Raw genomic sequence first — 21,586 nt, 5'->3', positions numbered from 1 at the left:
GATAGTTTACCCAAAAATGAAAATTTTGTCATCATTTACTCACCCTCAAGTTCTTCCAAACCTGTACGAGTTTCTTTCTTCCGCTGAACACAAAAGAAGATATTTTAAAGAATGCTGGTAACCAAACACTTGACGGTAGCCATTGACTTCCATAGTATGTTACCAACATTCTTCAAAATACCTACTTTTGTGTTCAGCAGAAGAAAGAAACTTGAACAGATTTGGAAGAACTTGAAGGCGAGTAAATGATGACAGAATTTTCATTTTTGGGTGAACTATCCCTTTAAATGGGTAAAACACTTCCTCCTCTCCCATCTTAATGTGGATATTAAGTAAGCCATTCGTAGGTAGTTTCTTAAAGATTGTAAATACTGTTGATCTGTGACACACTGATCTCTGGCTCAACCAATGGCGTGTGTTTGGGGCAGAGCTACCTTCGTCCAAATCATGATTTGACGGGGCAGAGAGAGCAGTAGAAATGACACGCTTCAAGATTAATGATCTTAATCCAGCTGTGAACGAAAGAGAGACATAACTATCACAATGACAGATCTAATTCAAGAACTCGACCGACAGACACGCTTACACGAATAGAGACACACATTCACTCACATTTGTGTAGCAAAGTCTCACTCTCAACACACACGACTCCTTATTCTCTGCCACCTTGGACTTGCAGTCTGTGTTTCTTCCTTTCTCGTTGTTTCATCTGTATCCTCCACCCCTTTCCCTTCTTGTGGTTATGACTTGGCTTGTTCCCCCTTACCTGAAATCTTTTTTCTCCTTGATGACTTGTCTTTTCGTTATTTTGTGGGATTATCGTGGTGAAAGAAGGAAAAGAAAGCAAGATGGAGAGAAAATAAAAAAGAACTGACAAGCCTGTCAAAGAATAATGTTATGGAATATTAAAGCTGTCATTACTTTCGTCACCCTCGAGTCTCTAAGTGTGTTTTCTTCTCTTCTTTAAAAGCAGAGGAGGACGTTTAAATGGCTTTTCGCCATTCAGATACTCAATTATGAAACATTAAAACAAGATGTGAATGCTTTTGTGGGTTTTAAAAATTGCTGCTCTTGTCACCTACATTACAAATGTAAAATGATACAAAAAAATACATATAGTTATATAAAAATTACATGCAGTACTGTTCAAAAGTTTGGGGTCAGTTAGTTTTTTCTTTGAAAGAAATTAATACTTTCCATTAAATTGATCAAAAGTGGAAGTAAAGACATTTCTAATGTTACGAAAGATTTCTGTTTCTTTTGAACTTTATATTCAGTCAAAGAATCCTGAACAATGCTTCACGGTTTGCACAAAAATATGAAGCAGCACAACTGTTTTCAACACTGATAATATTAATGTTTCTTCAGCAGCAAATCAGCATATTAGAATGATATATATATATATATATATATATATATATATATATATATATATATATACACATACATACATACATACTTGTTTCAGGCAGTTCAGAATTGGTTCTTTCTTTTGGGAGAACTCTATGCATACACACACACACACACACACACACACACACACACACACACGATAAAAGCAGAAAAACGATAAAAGCAGAAAAACAATCTTTAGACCAAGTGAAGACACCATGAGAAGGCAGGGGAGTACTTTTTTTATTTTCTACCGAGGTGGTCATTTCTACAGAGGATAAAGTGCTCTTAAAGTCACTACAAACTTCACCGCTGGTCTTGTAAGTTCATCAGTGTGGAGTGTACAGTGTTTTAGACTTCAAGTAATGTGCTCTGCAAGTGCATAGACAATACAGTGGTTTACTCAAGCGCAGCAGCAAATAAAGAACTAATGTGCCCGAGCTCTCTTCTACCTTTACATTACCACATTTTTAGTAGGAAGGGAGATAATATTAGTATTCCAGACCAATAACCCAACTCAACCATTTAACAAGCAGGTGAGTTAAAGCAATACAACCACAAATAAACATTCAGACCTGCTGGAATGATAAGAAGCTGGTATATACTTGTTAGTGCAGCAGTTTGGACCCTCAAAACAGTTGAGCATCTCTATGAGCGGGCATTTATGATGTCAACAAACTCAGGCTTAAGGGAAGCACCTCCAACCAGGAAGCCATCAATGTCAGCCTGGGCCGCAAGCTCTTTACAGTTTCCCCCAGTAACAGAGCCTGTCAAATGAGGGAAGAGCATGAAAGCAATCCAAGACTTACAAATCACAATTTTATTTTTCTATTAAATATATTTAAATACAATACAAATGAATGATCATTAGATTATTCATTATAGGTTCATTTAAAAATTAAAATATATCTGTCATTGTGAAATTATTAAATTAGTGGTTGTCCCAAAAATGCAATTTGTCATTAATTACTCCCCCTCATGTCGTTCCAAACCCGCAAGACCTTCGTCCATCTTCAGAAACACAGATGAAGATATTTTTGATTAAATCTGAGAGCTCTCTATCCCTCCATAGACTGCAACACATTCACCACTTTCAAGGACCAGAAAGGTAGGAAAGACATCGTTAAAATAGTCCACGTGACTCCAGTGGTTCAACCTTAATGTTATGAAGCGACAAGAATACTTTTGTGTGCGCAAAAAAAGAACCTGGAAGCGCTGCACTGTGTTTACAATGTGAACAGCAAAGCAGACTGACATGGAAGAGAAGAGATTGTTGAATAAAGATAGTTTTTTTTTGCGCACAAAAAGTATTCTCGTCACTTCATAACCTCTTGAGTCACATGGACTATTTTAACTATGTCTTTCCTACCTTTCTGGGCCTTGAAAGTGGTCACTATATTGTAGGGCTGTACTGTCCCAGTCGATTAGTCGATTAATTGGTCGATACGTTCTGGTTCGACCAAAATTCTGATTGGTCGATTTTTTGCCGCGTTCATTTCATCAGTTTTGCCGTGTTTATTTCATCAGTTTTGCCGCGCTGAGGCACGCTCATTTCATCAGGTGGAAAGCACTAACTGCTAATGGGGGTGTTTTCAGAGTACCCTTGTTTCACTGTAACAGTCTGTCTTCAGAACACCCCCCTTGTTTTCACCTTTTTTGGATTAGCCCAACCCAAGAGAGAGCGATAACTATAGAAGGTTTGATGCTGAATATTATTTATTTAATTGTGAGAGCGTTTTAGTCAGTCCTCTTCTAACATGTCAACAACAAAGAAATCGACAGTGTGGCAGCATTTTGTTAAAATTGATAACAGGAAAAAGGTCGAATGCAAAGTTTGCAAGCAACAGTTTTCCACAGCTCGACGACAAACATGACATATCATCTAAAAGTGGTAAGCTCACTTGTCTGCGTTAGCTTGCCCTGTCTGTTTTGAGTAGGCTATATGAACATATCAGAATTTGCATATTTCAATGTTTTAGTGTGATAACCTAACTTTTTTATTTTTTATTTGGAGCCTAATGCGCAATGCTGTTGGTTGTGTTAGCTTTGAGCCTAGGATGCTTTATTTTTCAGTTATGCACTTTATTTCGTTTCTGCTCTTAATCTGGTTTGTTTAATAAATATTCTTTTTTTATTAAAGTGGACGAGCCTTTTGTGTTTATTAAGAGTAAAAGCTTTAAGTTAATAGTCTATTCGTGTCTCAGCTGTGAAGCTGAGCTCATGTTCAGCCTCGCTCGGTGCGAGGACATGCACGGTGAAATGATAGTGTCTGACAGTTATAACTTATTATTATAACGTATGACAAAAATAATTGTCTAAATTATGTTGCATATTCCTCAACAGTTCTTGTGATGATATCACTAGTTGACAACATAGTACTATTTTCGGAAATCATAAGCTATGATATTGCGCAGGTGCACGTGATGCAACGCTGTCAGAGCCGACAGACTCGAGTGTCAGACTCATTTCAGTGCAAAATAATTAGGTCAAAAACGATTTAATATACTGCAAATAGCCTACTAGTTTTTTATGTTTATTTATAATTCATTTAGGCGGACAACAAGGCTACCAAGTACTGCGTACAGTGCGCATCTAATTAATTTAACGTTTTTTTTTTCTACCATCATTTTTAGTCGATTTTGGTCGATTTTTAGTCGAAAATTTCAGGACTTCAGTCGACCAAGATTTTCTTTGGTTGAGTACAGCCCTACTATATTGCTAAGGAGGGACAGAAAGCTCTCAGATTTCATCAAAAATTTCTTCATTTGTGTTCCAAGGATGGATGAAGGTCTTACGGGTTTGGAATGACATGAGGGTGAGTCATTACTGGCAGAATGTTCATTTTTGGATGAACTATCCCTTTAAATTGCATCATGCATGGTCAAGCAAGGACATTCTGCACAACTACTTTTGTGTTACACAGAAGAAAGAAGATCATAGTGATGTGGCATGAGCAGAGTAAATGACAGAACATTCAATGTTGGGTGAAATATTTCTTTAAGGCCACTCAGAACTGAACAGACAGGATGTTCTGCACATCAGACTCACCTCCGTAGATGATGCGCACAGATCCGGCTACTGCATCCGACACGTTCTCTCTCAGCCATTCTCTCAGCTTTTCATGCACCTCCTGAGCCTGTAGCACATACAAGACTTCTTATACACCGATTCAAATACATGATCATGAACTGAATGACATAAAGTGCCCCTATTATGCTTGTTTCCATATTATCTTTCATGTAGTGTGTAATATAGTCAGATGTTTGTGAATGTAAAAAGTCTGCAAAAGTTTCATAGACCAAAGTGCACGACAAATAAAGTTATTGTTTCCCAAAAGAATAAAGCGATTCTGAACGGCCTGAAACTAGACGTCAGTAATTCCAGTCTCACTTCCTGCTTAAACCTATGTAGGTCTGTAACACATTTGCATAATGCCAGCCTATGGTCGTTATGGCTTCCCGTGAACTACGTCTATTTTGACCCGCCCTCAAACACTGTAGTTGTAGGTGAGGCTTGGAAGAGTTGGGTTCGTGTTTTCGACATGTCGAGAAGACGCTGTTTTCAGCGCTGCGAGAGAAAATCCACTTCAAAAGGATGAGGACTTGATACAGTAAAACTGACATAATCATTACTGTTCGTATCACTGTTTATCAAGTGCTGAGAAAGATCTGGAACTGAAATTCAGATATGATAATGGGGATTTTAGTTTCCGATACGCACTGTAAGCAGTGGACCAATCACAACAGACTGAGCCGTATGACCAATCAGGTGGGGTTTAACGAGACAGAATCCTTTATTCAACTGCTTCAGACACTCTAAGAAAAGATGTGATGCTTTACCTTGGATGCATGTACACAATTGGAAAAAAAGCATAACCGAAGCACTTTAAAGGAACACTCCACCGTTTTTTTAAATAGGTCTTATTGTGTTGCGTGATATCTCTACGCCCAAGTAGCTGTGCTTCACCCCAATATAGTCCCATGTCAATATCTGCCTAGGAAATTGCCTAGTCTTAATCTGCATTGCTATTTGTACTCGTTTTAAATACGCAGGCCACAAGAAGTAATTAGTTTTTTTTTATTCTGGTTTTTTTATCACTTTTACTCACGACATGCTAGCTGGCAACAAAGGATTCCATTCATTATGCTAAGCTAAGCTAGCGGTGGCGCTGCCAAACTAAAACAATGCATGCATTGAGACAAAAATGCGTTTGCCCACCTATCTAAATGTAGGAAAGACGGTGAATAAGCCCTATTTCAAAAAAACGGTGGAGTGTTCCTTTAACTTCATCCGATTAATGCTCGTGACACACTCACTAGCTTCCATGTTTACATATGTGATGTGCCCTATGTATGTGTTTATATGAGAATAAAAGCCTAAATTCAAACTGTTTATCATATAAAGCAATCTTATCTTTTCACAACACAAAAAATTGCTTGATTCATACAGATTTATCTAGTTTTGGTTAACTAGACTTTAAATGGAGGGAGAGAAACCTCAGGTTTCATTGAAAATAAATGAATCTGTTTCGAACAACATGAGGGTAAATTTTCATTTTTGGGTGAACTATCCCTTTAAGCATATTATTACTCCTGCTTTAGTGCATATGCATTTCATAAATAGAAAATGAAAGCTATAAAACATGGAGTTGAAACATGATATGATCAATAGATTATGTCAATAGAATCACCTGATCAGGAGTGGCAGTTTTTCCAGTTCCAATCGCCCACACTGGTTCATACGCTAAAACCACACGAGCCCAGTCCTTCACATTGTCTATAAAATATATAAATTCATGTTTTATTTATATGTATTCATGTTTCGTGTTTTATAGGTTATATGTATACAATCATGAACAAGGTCGTGAACAAAATAAATATTCCTAATAAGACAGCTCAGCATATTTGCTGACAATCCATGCTATCAATGTTGAAATTACATAAATTTGTTTTTTTATAAATGACCTGCAATGACTTTGGTCTGTTCAAACACCACATCCTCAGTAGTTCCAGCTTCTCTCTCTTCTAGTTTCTCCCCAATGCAGGCGATCACACCCAAATCATTCTCTAGGCAATGGGCCACTTTCTGGCCAATCAGCTGTAAAAGACATCACAGCCAATCAGGGACAGGGCTGAATGCAGAATAGCATGAATAAGCATCAATATGACGTCTGAATTTCATCATACAGAAAAGCAAAGACACAAAAAGAGTTTTGACTCCTAGATCATTTAAAATTCCTTCTCAAATCTTAACCTCATCACTCTCGCCAAACACATGACGCCTCTCAGAATGGCCCAGAATCACCCAGTCGATGCCGCAGTCTTTAATCATCGCTGGACTACAGCCGAGAAGAAAAGGAGAGAGCGAGAAATATGCTTTTAGAGTTTTGACAGTGATAAATGGTTGTTCATAAAAACTATTAAAGATACCTATGAGCATGTATACCTGATCTCCCCGGTGAAGGCTCCTTTGGGTACCTTATAGCAGTTCTGGGCGGCCACACCGATCCTCTGGTCCAGTTTAGACCTCACATAATCGAGATAGATGGACGGTGCTCCACACACCACCTCTAAACCATGAAGACAAAGCCACTGTTATGATGATAGATGATCATGAAAGCCAGCATGACTACTTTTAAAGGGATATTTCACCCAAAAACCAAACATCTGTCAACCTTTACAATTACAACATTTTTTGTGAGAAATATTTCTTTTATTCATATTTTTGCTTACAACTTCTGACTTTATTAGATCATTTCCACAGAGAGAATGGGTACATTTGGCTAACAATGCTTTTTTAATGCATGTGATATGGGACCAAAATGGGATACAGCTAACAATTGTTTATATAATAAACTGTATTTTATGAAATTTGTATGCTTCTGGGACAAATATGTGCTAGGACAGATATAGTCAGTAGAACCAACAATTGTAAATGAATGATGAGGCTTTCTACAGCAGGCCCATGCAAAATTGTCTGCGTTTCTTCGGAAAAATAACACATGACTGTGATGACATGCAATGATAGAAGAATAATCAACTCAATATCAATATTAACTAGTTTATAAACAAGTGTATAAGTTATTTATAATTAAAAACAGTCTGTGCACACGAGCCTCCATCCATTTAAAGTGTCACGTGACGTCATGTATAGCGTCTCTGATCCGTCTAAACATCTCTATCGATTCTATCAAAATACATCAGACTAATTGGCTAAAATGAACACTAAAATACTTTCTGCTTAATATGCTCTCAAGTAAACAACATAACATCAAATAACGCCATGGACCTGCTTCATCGTTGAGACTGGCCGTGTTCAAGGTCAATATGAGCTCGCCCAGAGTCTCTTTATCGCCGTTCATTTTCCAGTTTCCCCCGACGAAGAATTTTCTTGAGGACATTATTGCGGGACAAACCAAACGGACCAAACACACCTACTGCGGTATTATCGCTCCCGTAAGCGAATCTGCGAATCCTACTATGGAAAAGGTTTGGTCGTTAATATTCAGGAGGTGGTCCCTTGTCATTGGAAGGTCGCAAGAAACGTCACAATAACCTAATTAATGTGCATGAGGTGAGGCCTCGCCATGAAAAGCAATCGTGCCCATGGACAGTAAGCATAGATATTTAATAATAATATTTTTTTTTCATAATGTAAACCTTAGGAATACTAATCAGTCAAATTTCCTAAAATCTTTTTAACTATGGGCTGCATAGAAGAGCTCAATGGATTTAAATGTGACCCTGGACCACAAAACAAGTCACATGGGTCAATTTTTTGAAATTGAAATATATGCATCATCTGAAAAATGAATACATAAGCTTTCCATTGATGTATGGTTTGTTAGGTTAGGATAGGACAATATTTGGCCAAGATACAACTATGTGGGAATCTGGAATCCATTGAGAAAATCGCCTTTAATTAAAGTTGTCTATTTATGTTCGCGAATGTGCTGCAATGACTCACAAAAATAAATGTTTTATATATTTATGGTAGGAAATTTACAAAATATCTTCTTGGACCATGATCTTAACTTAATATCCTAATGATTATTGGCATAAAAAATGAAATTGCCTCTATTTTGCATTTTTTTAAAGTCTGTACTTTTTTCTCAATAGAAATTACATTATCTATTTTATCCAGGATGGTTTTGGGATGTTCCGAAGAGCATCTTGTGCTTCATTTGATTTTAAGAAAGTTCACATGGCCAATGCCATTTGCATGGCCTTCATTTATTTATTTTTTGTTTTATTTTTTTATGTCACTTTACATCATTAGATATGAAATTCATTCTGTGTAATTATTTTTTATATTAATTATTTTTAATTATATTTCTTACAATGTAAGGAGTTTTAATGGCCTTCCGAATGCTGTTGCCACCCATGTGTGCATTTTCTTACAATGAGTATTGTTCCAAAACAGTTTTTTATGTCATATTATATTATGTCTTCTTTCTCATTTCGCAGCCAAAGCTTGGTCCTCTCAGCCGTGCACCACTGACTTCAACTTTAGTCAATTAGTCTTCTGTGCTTCAGTGCTTGCTAATGTTTCTCTGGGAAAAGCTCTATTGAAAGTGGATTAGAGTAAGCCTCACGTCCTCCTTCTTGAAGTGAAAGAAAAAACAACTGTCTGATCTACTTTCTCAAGGTGAGATTGCAGTAGGTGATAAAATATACTTAAAGGAATTAGGTTTACTTAGGTTGTGACCTCATTATAGAAGTGAAAGCCTATAATACAAAGTTCTGTAATGAAACTCTAGATAGCACAGGCTCATAAGTCCTTAACCCAATCTGCTTGCAATTACATCATTCTCTATAGGGCACAGCTAATTGGTTCCCACTGTATTGGTAGAATAACACTATCGTTTGCTGTAGCAGAGTGCAGCATGCTTTCAGAAACCCTCCACCTTCCCCAGCTCCACCTGTATAGATCTGCTACGGGGGGATTCATGTATGCTTGTGCAGCAGCAGCATGTCTTACTCACAGAAGTGTGTCGTGAATGTGGCAAGTTCCAGATTTGCTCTGCAGCAAAAGCAGTGTCTAGATCTATTCCACCAAAACCAAACACATTGACATTGTCATACTCATTACCATCCAAAACTTTCCAAGAGTTGTCATGACAGAATTTGCTAATTAACAAATTCTGACCTGGATAACTAATCATTAAATTCTCCTGGGCTGATTTTTATTTTATTTTTTTACAATGTAGCTTCAGATATCTTTCTTTTTTCCTATTATGAACTTTATCCTGCTATTAAAGCAGCACTCAGTAGCTTCGGGACTTCTTCGCTGTATTCTCGCTTTTTGCTCGCAGGTTTCTCTCTAGAGCTCCCCCCACAGCTTCGGAATAGATATTTGACAACACTGTCGTAAAAACTCGTTGGTGATTCTCAGACACCAGAGGCTATAGATCAACGACATCAAAGCAGACGGGACGTTCTTTAAAACGTCTTCTTCATTCGGGTTCGGACAGCGTGAGGGAGCGCAATAATGACAGCATTTTAGCAGATTTCTTTTGGCCATAAAGCAATTGTTTACATCGCGAGACCTGATATCACGCGAGACTTCCTGACGCAGCGGCCGGCGGCCCGCCGGCTCAAAGTTGCAAGTGCGTATTTTCCGCTCACGGGCACCAGGGGGGTGCGAAACGACCACCATTCAACCCGAAATAAGTAATATAACCATTCCAATGACTCCGAAGCTGTTCAGTTAAGGTAAAAAAAGTACTTAGTTCACCTTTAAATGTTTTTTTTTTAAACGTAGTTTTGTGGCCTAATTAGATTTCCTTTCCAATAATATTTCTTTCTGTCACCGATTCTTTAATAAGTGCCCAGTGCAAAGTTTTCACAATAAGGTAGTTTAGATGTATTTTACACAGTAATGATGTCAAGATCAACATTGTTTTTTATCAATTACTTCAAATGCCCTAAAATCATAAAACACGTATTTTATTGGACATAAACACTGCTTGACAGACAAAAATAGCACACACCAAAATATTGTTTAATGCAGAATACTATGTTTATTAGAAAGGAATTCGAGTAATCACTGCAACATTTAAGAGGAACTGTCTTGTATGTAAAAGCCCTACAAAAAGATGAAAGAAGTAAATAGCATAAAATTAGCATAATGTGCCATTTGGACTTCGGGAAGTTTGTTAGAAATTAAAATGCCAGGTTAAAGTTGCCAACAGCATCAAAGAGCCATCAGATCTCAGTCAGTGGATTTGTTGGGAAAAGTCACTGTACATTTTCTTCTGCATTCTATCATCATTTCTAATACATAAAAATAGTCATGCAAACTTTCACCTAATGATGAGGATTTTTAACAGACAAAAACTATATTTTTTATTCTTGAATCATTATTCATTTCCCTCATTTTTAAGATGTCAAACACTATAATTTCAAGTCAAAGTATTGTTGTCATGATGAGATTGTCATTTTAACAATAATGCAAACTGCAGTCCTGTGTTCGTTGTAACTTACATTTTTACAATTAAATATTCCATGTTAATATTCTAATAAAATCCAGTCTTCCAGAAATCCCACACATACAGATGTGACATTCGTGTGTTTGTTTGTTTGTGTGTGTGAGAGAGATTCTTTGTTGCTTAGAATTTCTCAATTCTCATCCTCTCTCTCAACCTTTACTCATCCTTTCTGTCTTATCCTCTTCTCATCTTGTTTCAGGGTCCAGCTCAGTTCCAAATCTTCAAGAAGCTGTCCCATGAGCCAGTGCAAACGCACATGCCATCTGATGGTACTCCGGTGCAGCTCACCCTGTTGTCATGGCCAGACAACACGCCTACAAGAGAGAAAGGAAGAAAGGAAGAAAGGAAGTGAGAATATGAATTTGATAGGACTTTGCTCCTCATGCATGCTTATTTATTCAAAGATGCAATGAAACGGAAGTAGCAAGTTGCAACAAATCTTTTCTTCCGTATTGTGACATAAATCTGAGTGTAACGGATTATCGGAAAAGAAAAAATGTTGGGTGGGCACTTGGTTTAATGCATTGGTTGTTGTGGAGGCAGAAAAAAGACTCAAAAGTGGAAGCAGACGAACATGAGCTTTCTCAGTCTGTAATTTCACCGGAGGATGCAGTTATTACATTTTGATTAAACATTATGAGGTAAAAAATAAAATAAAAATTAACATATGCATGGATGAATTGTTTACAATAAAATCTATAATATAAAGATAGATGGGGTGAATTTTCATTTCATGCCGACTTTATAGAAGACTTCCTCGACTTAAAGCCCCGATATAGCCTACTTCAAGCGAAATTGAAGAACGATCCGGTGTGTCAATACGAACAAAATCAGGACAACATTTTTTGGAGTTCGTTTCAGGTGTATGAAACAGCTTGCCAGAGCGAAATGTCTGGAAAAGTTCACTCCGGCTGGTAAACACCTTTGAACTAATATTGGTTAGTGGCGATTATAGTATCAGATAGCACAGCTACGTCTGTAAGATGTCTGCTAAAGATCTGTTAATCTGGAAAGCATCTGCTGTGTAAAAACATCTGGTTAACGTCTTAGAAAAAGCAGTTTTACACACATTCTTAAACATCTTAAAGATATCTTCTAAATGTCTATATGACATCTGACAGGAAACGTCCTAGAGACGTATTGAAGATGAGCAAACACTCTAAAAAAAAATACATCTTGCAGATGTAAATGCAAACATCAAATAGATGTCTTTGAGATGTACTTGTGCTATCAGGGTGTAATATTAGGCAATTTCCACCTAATTTGATGTGGCTCATTTCGGTTCATTTAATTTCTATTCAGTCTGTGGAGGTCAGATGTGAGTAAAAACATAAAACACACTGGAGATCTGCTTAATAGTATAGTACCACCCCCCTCCATGTTTGATACTGTAAAGCTGCTTGCATTAAAGCAATATATTCTATATAGTGGTATATAAATAAACGTAACGTGACTTTACTGGAGTGCCGAATTGCAGAAGTAGTGCAAACATATATACATCGCTATGATCAGATGCTTTCTTAACTGCTGTTTTCTCACCGCTGTCATTTTGGTTACTGATAGGAAAGTACAGCACATATTTCCATATTCATCTAAATGTCGCTCTCAGCACCGTATGTGGAGTCGCTAAAAGTATACAGCTGCAAAGGTATTTCAAACTTCTTTTTACGCAAGCTAAGAATGAAAAAGAGCTTTGCTGTGAGTTTATTGGAGCCTTATTACACAGCTCTGTGTAATACTTGATTCTGATTGGTCAATAGCGCCATCCAGCGGTGAGTTATTCCCAGATAACAACCGCTCAAAACAGATAACGCAGGCTCATCCGGGTTACTGAAGTCAGCAGTGCTATACGCCTGCTAGGAAAGGTTTTTCTTTGTGGAAGGTTTGCATTTGGTGAGCTAATAGAATATTAAAACTTATTTTTGTGAAAGTTATTTAATTATGCCATCCAGTATCGTGGACTCGCTCTCTCTTGTTTCATACAAACAAACTTGTTTCATACAAACAATCATACAAACGCATCTGCTGCCATTTTGTGACTATTTTTGTACATTGTTGGATTATAAGATACAAACAGGTATGATTTTAAAACTGTTTAATCTGAAATCAATATCTCTTATCTCTATAATTATTTATGTATGACTGCATACCATCTCTTAAATGTCCGTCTAGTTTGAACTTTCCGCACTGCAACGGCTCTCTCTGCGGAAGCTTTGCGTTTAAAGAGCTAATAAAATATTTAAACTCAGATCAATATTTCGTGTCTAATTATTTACTTACTTAAGCGGGATAATGTACATCCAGCCAGTGGTTCTCTCAAAATAACCCCCTTCAGGCTGATCAAGACCCCGCTTCACATCAGGGTCCTCATCACCCTGTCGGGGGTTGTTTTGAGAGAACCACCGGCTGGATGTACATTATCCCTTACTTAACACCAATGCAATTATTCACTCCATCCGCTTCTCCTTTCTTTAAACTTACCCACTTTCTCGCCCTTTAGCGAGTCCCAAATATTGCAGTTGAAGTCATCGTAGCCAGCAAAGATGAGGCGGCCTGACATGGACAGAGCCAGTGATGTAACGCCGCTGTTCAAGGAGGCATCCTGGTAGCAAATCACTTCTTGATCAGCGCGAATATCATACATCTTGCATGTACAGTCATCCGAGCCTGTAACAACTGCGTTGCCACTGGGGAGGAACTGAAGAGGTAGACACAGTTTGGTGAATCCATTTATGTGCTTTTCTCTTATTAATTGGAAAAACTCAAATCTTTGAAACTGGTAGAAGGTAAGCATCATCAACGAAGAAGGAAATTACTGGCAAAAAAATAACTGATGCCCTTTTCTGTATTTTCTTGGTAGTGCATCAAACATTTCCCTTAAACTCACTGAAATGGCATTGATGTCACTCGTGTGACCCTGGAAGGTTTGCTTGCACTGGCCATCCCTGATGTCCCACAGCTTGGCCAGAGAGTCGCAAGCACCAGAAATGAAGCTGTTGTTGTCCGGGGACAGAGCCAGACACATGCAGTCACCAATATGGTTCAGGAAAACTGTCGTCTGCTTTCCAGTCTCCAAATCCCACATTGCACTGAAAAAAAAAAAAAAACGGGATAAAATTAATAATAATAATAATAATAATAGAAACAAACAAAAGCTTATTACATTTTCACACCATTTAACTGTTTATCAATTGTTTGGCTAAATTTGGCAGTTTAGCCAGATAATGTGTTATAGAACAGAAGAGAGGTTCTCGGGGGAGAGCGTGAACAACACATCCTTTTGATTTTCCCGGCAAAAACGTCCCAAGTCCTTCACATGAAAATCAGTCTACAGGCTTTCATAAGCAACCTAGGAAGTCGGGGAAGGCCTCGTTTTTTAAAGGGAAAAATGTACTCACCCTCAATCCATCCTAGGTGTATATGACATTCTTCTTTCAGATGAATACAATCGGAGTTATATTAAAAAATGTCCTGGCTCTTCCAAGCTTTATAATGGCAATGAATGGCCGTTCCTGTCTTGAAGTGCATCTATCCATGATAAAAAAGGCCTTCTGAAGTGAAGCAATGTGAAAAATATCCATATTTAAAACTTTATCGACTAAAATAACTCGCTTCCGGCAGACGGCCGTACGTATCGATTTTACGGCGGAAGAGTAACACTTGACATGACGCACAACGGAATGACGAACGCAGAAGCTCAGAGGATAGAGCAAAACAAATCACCAGTCACGAATTAGAAGTCTAAAACGAGAATTTGTAAAGATAAATGTCGGAAGAGCTTGAGTTTGTTGCCTAGCGCTGTTTGTTTGAACCGCGAGAGGCGTCTAAGCTTTTGCTAAGTCAAGTGTTACTCTTTTGGCGCAAGTCGATTTGGGTAGACCGTCTGCCGGAAGCTAGTTATTTTAGTTGATAAAGTTTTAAATATGGATATTTTTCTTACACAAACTTTCACTTCACTTCAGAAGGCTTTTATTAACCCCCCCCCCGTAGCCGTGTTGAGCACTTTTATCATGGATGGATGCACTTTAATGGACTTTTAATGGACTGCCATTATATAGCTTGGAAGAGCCAGGACATTTTTTAATACAACTCCGATTGTATTCGTCTGAAAGAATAAAGTCATATACACCTAGGATGGCTTGAGGGTGAGTAAATCATGGGCTAATTTTCATTTTTGGGTGAACTATCCCTTTAAGTTTTGTTACAAGCTGTTCACACATTGTCAATAAAAAAGCGATTAATACATGAAAATTCATACATACAGCCTCTTTAAATAAATGGAAGCCAGACGACAACAGCATGGACGGCGTCTGGATGTTCCTTTATATCAGTATATCACTCACTATAAAGGTATTTCCAACTTCTTTTTACTTCAAAGCTAAGAAGGAAAAAGAACTTTGCCGTGAGTATATCAGGTCGTTGAATCACGTTCAGCCTCTTATTTGTTACGTGTGCACGAGTGTGAGCGCGCTGCCTGCAATTCACTTAACGGCCACTGGTGTCGCTAATAACAAGGGTTTCTGAATTCTACATATGGCCCCTTTAAAAAAACAAAATCAAGTCACTCAATACTCATACAAAAATCTAATAAAATGAATTTTTATGATACCATGTGGTATCACCAGAGGCGGTGAGAATCTGACTGTCACTGAGGAAGCGGCAACAGGACAAGTAACCTATAAAAAATAGAGAGAGACACAATTACATAACAGACACATGAAAGAATAAAGTAAAGATTCTCGAATGACTTATATACTTTACCTTGGTGAGCATCCAATTCTTTCACGGTCTTGATTACGGGTGTCTTCAAGTTGTAGACAGTACACATGTTGTCGAGACCACCGCTGGCCACAAGGTTTCCAGAAGGAGCATATGCACAGGTCATCACCCATGAGGATTTGAGGGGAACAGCATTCATCTAAAGAAAGAGGCAAATATTAAATCTTTTCCTTGAATTGTATTCAGAATTGCACCATCAAATGTAATTTCAAAATAATCACTGTTCTCAAATATTTTTTTCAGGTTTTGTTGCTTAAACAGATCCTGTCCAGCCAGAAACTGTTAAAAACGAATTAATATTCTTAAAGTGCCACATTCACGATTCATTCATGACAAATGTCATGATTCGTCAATAACTTTTGTACTTAAATGTAAAAAAAAATGTGTACAACCGAAACCACACTATACGCAAAATCACATGCTCTGTTTTTGCACATAAGCTTTAATAGGAGAAAGTATTTTCACTACAAAAATTGCAAACTTCACCTTTAAATAAAATATCTTTGTTCAACTGGACATTTTTATTTATGTGTAAAGTTGACTAGGGTACGTTTACAAGACAACAATGTACTAAAAATGGAATAAGCTTTTCCTTTGCGTTTTTGAAAAGTTTTGTGTGCAGACAACAATGTTGTCAAAAAGATCCTCGTTCACACAGATCTGCGAAAACGACTAAAAGCGCTGTATTATTCATGCCAGGCGATGCCTCTTTGTAAAGAAACACTATTTGCCTATAGACTGAACACATAATGTGCATGCGCAGGACGTCACCGTTTTCACAAATTCACATTTTTATAGTTTACACAGAGAAGATAACGGTACCATTTTCAAAGGTTTGCATTTTAAGGCCGCAAAAACGCCATTGTTGTGTAAATGAACTGCCAAAATGCATGACATTTTTTGAAACTTGTATGAAAACTGTCTTGGTTACATTACCTGTGTATTATTAGAAGTTAGAGAGATATTTAAAAAAATATATATCAAAAGGCCCATTCAGGAAGCTTAAAATATGCATCATTCATTCATTAAGCTAAACTAAACTAAACTAAACTAAGCTGAGAACAAAATGGCAACATTATGATGTATAGCCCAAAATATTTAGATTGCTTGCTGGTATATACAGCTTAGATATATTTATGATTCCCCATCTTCTCTTGAAAGTGTATTTGAGTAAGTCAGACTCACCTTATTTCCAGTGTGAGAATCCCAGATAAGGAGTTTGCCATCCTGTGATGCACTGACCATTAGCCTAAAGACACCAATGAAAGAAAGAGCAAAGAAAGGCTGGTAAGACAACAGGATGAAAGGATATTGTTCATATATCCAGTTAATATACTCCAACCCTCATTGTATTGTTTTTTTTTGTTTTTTTTTGAAATCTCACAAATTTCAGAAATCTTCAGAAATCTCACTATTTTAAGGATAGAATATGATTTTGCTGTCACTGCAGTTTAACCCTAGACATGGTTAAGTCCCTTCTTTAAAACACTGAGGCTTAAGTCTGTTTCAGGTCACTGACCCTGATAATTGATCTAACTAAGAATTAGCTAATTCAAGGTGACCACAAGGTGCAGTTGAATTCCATGTGAGAGCTATTAACCTGGTTGAGCATATCATGTGACAAGCAAGGGCAACAACCAAAACTAATATATTTCACATTCTGTCACATAATTTTTTTTAAATCCTGTAATGTACGTTTGGAGGCCAAATTGATAAAAATGAATGAATACATCTACTGTGTAGTATAGTCCATCATATCTCATTTCGTACTTTGATTTGACCCATAATAATGTTCTCACTTGTTGTCTGTACACCAATGCATGGCGTAGATTTTGGCCAGGTGGCCTTTGAGGGTCCTCCTGGTCTTGAGTTGGACCCGAGGGGCCGGGGCCACCCCAGCAGCGGCCGCGGCCATGTCTGTGTCATGGACTGCTTTGCGAGCCGCCTAGAAGGGGAACAAACATGTAATTTTAGAATTTCATTATTCATTGTTTAAACATCTAGTCATTGCATTAGTGTCATATAGTCTCACCTCGATCTGTGTCTTCAGGCCTTCGGCCTCCTTCTTCATCTGTTCCATTTCACCCATAGCTGCTGTTGATCGGGGTGCTTACCAACACAAGCTAGAAGCAATCACAAAATACAAATTCTACTTAAAATGGTCTTATATGTAATCAAGTAGAAGTAAATAAATAAATAAAATGACTGGATTAATCTGAGCTATAGGCCCTGTATGTGACTATTACATCATCAGGCATGTGGAAGACATTTTAATAATATTGAAGATGTATGATTTGCCCTATACTGACGAATATTGATTTCATACAAAACCTTTCAGCCAATATCTCACTGGAGACCAATTAAGACTGAACTTTTCATGTAACATCTCAAAAAGCAAGTTCTTCCTGCTTAGTAGACAGTATTGAATACAGATTTGCTAAAGTTGTGGAACAACAATGGTCTGTCATTTAGAATCTCTAGGAAGTTAGATAAGCCAAATCCAATTGAATGTTCAGTAATGTTAGCTAAATGCTAAGCGTTACATAAATAATAGTGCTTTTGGGTATTTCAACTTTTACTGTCATAGATACTGAGAATCTGTTATTGAAAATTCCAATTTCAAATACTGATATTCAAAAAAAAGTATTAAAAAAATAAGCACCAAAGTGAAAGCAAACTCAAGTAAACTTCCAAATCAATCCTTTCGTTTTTATTATAAAATATTATGCAATTTATGAAACAGAGCAACAACAACAAAAATTATTGTAAAGTAAGCCACATCTAGTATTACCCATAAACAAAACTTGAGGCTTGTCATTGACTTAGTAAGTCTGCACCTGACCAATGAGAATGTCTAGATTTTAAATGTCTAAGTCTAATCAAGATCTGTAATGCTGCCTAAAATAAAATATTGCAAATGTTTCATGCAGATGTACATCAACCTAAGTTGCAACTTACTATACAAATATTTGGTTGCTAGTCTACCACCATATGAATTTACCTCGCGGTGGGAGGCCAGAAGAGATGACGAGGAATTATCAGCCTTGTTGTACTACGGAGATCCTAATGAACTTAATTCACGGTTAAGAAGTAGAGCCTAATGCTCTGTAGAAACTGATCTGCAGAATTGTCTTGCCAATGATCAAATTATGATATGTTATAATAGTTACAAGATTACTATGTGATGTCTGTTCAGCTCTTGCTGAGAGCTGTTGTTTTATTGATGTCAAGGCTAGAAGAAAGGTTTAAGCCTTTGCAGGAGCTGTTGGGGGTGGCTTATCAAATCTCCTGTCATCCGATTACCGACTGCTCTTTACTACGGGATCAGGTGGGACCCGAGGTAGGGAGATCAAAGACAAAACACAAGGAAAAGGGCAAGAAAAGACTTGGGGATTTGTATGTGTACACGTAAGAAAGTTCATCAAGATGAAATGAGACCTGACGAATCTCAAGATTTCTAAGGTGTATTTGATTACTCGCTCAAGAGCAGCTTTAGCATTAGGTTAATCCTACAAAGAGACAAATGTGCAAACTTTGCCAGTTGCGACGACATTATAATCCGTTTAGAAATGAAAAACCACAGGAATGCATTAGCTAACAAACTTTGCTACAACCTCCTGAAAGTGCTGGATGCATTTGTGATGGTTGAAAACATCCCAATGTAATTTTATGTGTTATTAAAGTTCCAGATTAACCTTTCGTGATAGTGTGTTCTGGGAACTACTTCCAGGAAATCAGTAGAAAAAATCATTTTCTTACAATGCAAGGTTTTTAATCTGTAGTATGTGTGCGAAATGCATGAACGTGCACAGATAAAGCAAAGCATTTCCGTGCATTCATGCCAAATTAAAAAACAGCATTTTAGGCATATGACTTCAAGTTTAACGCAATGCACAAGGTTTGTATTTGTTCGCTATATACAATTTTCTTACACACGCTAATGAACGACCAAACTAAAAACAAACTCACCTGTCTACCCAAAAAAAGCTTCTTCCCTTTCTCCTCAATAACTCCAAAGCCTCTCTCTCTGTATCAGTCTCTATTTTGCTTAGTCCACAAGACAGCTCTTCAATTGTCTTTCTCTCTCTGCCTCCCACAGGTTACTCCAACAGACTGGATGCAACTTACCTGTGGAAAAACTCTCTCTTTCTCTTCCCCTTCTGCGAGAGAGGAACAGATGAGGATTGGAGGGGATGAAGGAGATCAGGGATGAAAGGATAAGCCCAAAGATGAGCAGAGAAAGGGTAAGAGAGAGAGAAAGAGAGATGGAAAGGGGAGGGCAAGGAACAGGTAAACCGATTGGAATGGAAAATCAGGTTATGGGGTCGAAAGACGAGGCAAGAGTGAGTGCAGAAAGCAGAGGACAGAGGAAGGGATGGATAGTGTGTGGCATGAACAAAAATATGGTTGATTCCTGAAGAACATCTTACAACTATCATAAAGTTCTCGGTGTTGTTTCTACCACCTATCATTTTTTAGCAATATGGGCTTTAACATTATATTCAAAGCATTTCACACTAGTTTGATCACATTTGAGCAAGTTTAACACTTGATGTGTCATTTATAAAAGGGTCAATGGTTTGGTGAACTCTTAATGGAAGGGGGTCTGTGCTTTGGCTTTGGGGTTGAGGGGTTTGAATTGGTTTGTCAGAGCTAATGAGTTGAGCTCGCCTAATCAGGTTCTAAGTGGATATCCGGGGAATCGGCAATCCCGTTAAGGAATTAGAGCAGGTGAATCCGTGGAGCAGACGTCATAGGTGACACAAAGAGCAACAGAGGAAGGAAAGTGAGGAAACTAATGAAAGTTTTGATGATATGATGGTGATGTTCTCATGACAATGTTGATTTTACATTTGATCTTATAGGATGTCTTGCATTTCCCAACTCTGGGGAGAGTCAGATGCAATAGAAAACAATAATGACAGCGTTTTTGCCTTTGGCTCCTAAACTCTGGAATAGCCTTCCTGATAATGTCCGGGGCTCAGACTCACTCTCCCAGTTTAAATCTAGATTAAAGACGCATCTCTTTAGCCATGCATTTGCATACATGTAACAACATTTACATTTCTATTTGCTTTTCTGTCTCTACCTCGTGATGCCCATCCAGCTCCAGTTTGGAATCCAGCCTCTTATGAAGTTTCAGATGACCTAACACCTGTGTGGACTTTAGATGATGCCAACCCCTGCGAGGACTTTAGATGACGCCAACTCTGAATCAACATGCACCACTGCCAAATTTTCTATATATTGTAATCATTATGATCACAACTTGTAATAATTGATTTAAGGAGATCATTGTTTCAAGGGCTCTAAAAAACCTACAACCTTAATTGAGGACACATTTTATTCGATAATGCACATAAACTATGATGGAAACACATTTACAGTAGAAATCTCTCGATGTGCAACAAAAAACACATGAATTTGCCTTAACAGAGGGTGTGATTGCATAACTGGACTAATGCCTGCTACAGACGATTTCTGCAATCCTATAAGATCATTACAAATTACACATGTACGACATGGATCTAATAAACTTGGGTACGACATGTATGTAGACTACGATGACACCTACTGAATCGTAGGCTTCGACGCAAGTTAGTATAGAAGAATAAAACCCCATCAGCATGCGCTAGTGGTTAAGAAATACAGCAAGATGAATCGCACTTTGGCAATTGTGTTTTTATGTGCACTGAAAAAAAAGAGGAGGAAGCGAAAGGCTAGAATATGGACGCGGTCGTGGCTAGGGAAAAGAGGCCAATTTTGCATATGGAGCTTGAGGCAAGTAGTCTTGAGTTGTCGCGTTGATCATCATGTTGCATTTTTATTGGCTAGTCAGTAGACATAGGTCGTAGCAGCAAACACACTGTGAGATAATCAGGCTAAATTTATGACACTATCAGAAAATTATTGCAGGCTATCTTT

At 37.7% G+C, this 21,586-nt stretch overlaps 2 protein-coding genes and 2 long non-coding RNA genes across 5 annotated transcripts; 2 read left to right on the top strand and 2 right to left on the bottom strand.

The window, feature by feature from the left end:
• Window positions 1-1,625: 1,625 nt before the first annotated feature.
• tpi1a (triosephosphate isomerase 1a) lies at window positions 1,626-7,910 on the bottom strand. The gene is made up of 7 exons (XM_082186321.1): window positions 7,681-7,910; window positions 6,838-6,961; window positions 6,646-6,730; window positions 6,357-6,489; window positions 6,083-6,168; window positions 4,441-4,528; window positions 1,626-2,159 (listed from the first exon to the last, which is right to left on the bottom strand). The coding sequence occupies exons 1-7, from the start codon at window positions 7,790-7,792 to the stop codon at window positions 2,041-2,043; spliced, it is 747 nt and encodes a 248-aa protein (XP_082042447.1). The 5' UTR covers window positions 7,793-7,910; the 3' UTR covers window positions 1,626-2,040.
• Window positions 7,842-13,879, top strand: LOC309511224. Its single transcript, XR_014210534.1, has 5 exons — window positions 7,842-7,965; window positions 8,859-9,039; window positions 11,082-11,230; window positions 13,383-13,588; window positions 13,743-13,879. It is a non-coding gene; the product is annotated as an uncharacterized lncRNA (long non-coding RNA).
• gnb3b (guanine nucleotide binding protein (G protein), beta polypeptide 3b) lies at window positions 11,059-19,673 on the bottom strand. 2 transcript variants are annotated; one of them, XM_082186276.1, is made up of 9 exons: window positions 18,663-18,683; window positions 17,694-17,784; window positions 17,461-17,606; window positions 16,847-16,910; window positions 15,644-15,800; window positions 15,492-15,558; window positions 13,770-13,971; window positions 13,364-13,580; window positions 11,059-11,196 (listed from the first exon to the last, which is right to left on the bottom strand). In XM_082186276.1, exons 2-9 carry the CDS (start codon window positions 17,748-17,750, stop codon window positions 11,090-11,092), a joined length of 1,017 nt encoding a protein of 338 aa, XP_082042402.1. In that variant the 5' UTR covers window positions 17,751-17,784; window positions 18,663-18,683; the 3' UTR covers window positions 11,059-11,089. The 2 variants fall into 2 exon arrangements, with proteins under 2 accessions (XP_082042402.1, XP_082042401.1); XM_082186275.1 differs by having other exon boundaries at window positions 17,694-19,673.
• LOC309511233 lies at window positions 16,182-21,140 on the top strand. Its single transcript, XR_014210543.1, has 3 exons — window positions 16,182-17,625; window positions 19,761-19,905; window positions 20,769-21,140. It is a non-coding gene; the product is annotated as an uncharacterized lncRNA (long non-coding RNA).
• Window positions 21,141-21,586: the final 446 nt, after the last annotated feature.

The sequence above is a fragment of the Leuciscus leuciscus genome, assembly GCF_965113295.1.
Source record: "Leuciscus leuciscus genome assembly, chromosome: 12".
NCBI lineage: Eukaryota > Metazoa > Chordata > Actinopteri > Cypriniformes > Leuciscidae > Leuciscus > Leuciscus leuciscus.
The sequence above is the reverse complement of the archived record's forward strand: the minus strand, read 5'-3'. Positions and strand labels throughout refer to the sequence as shown.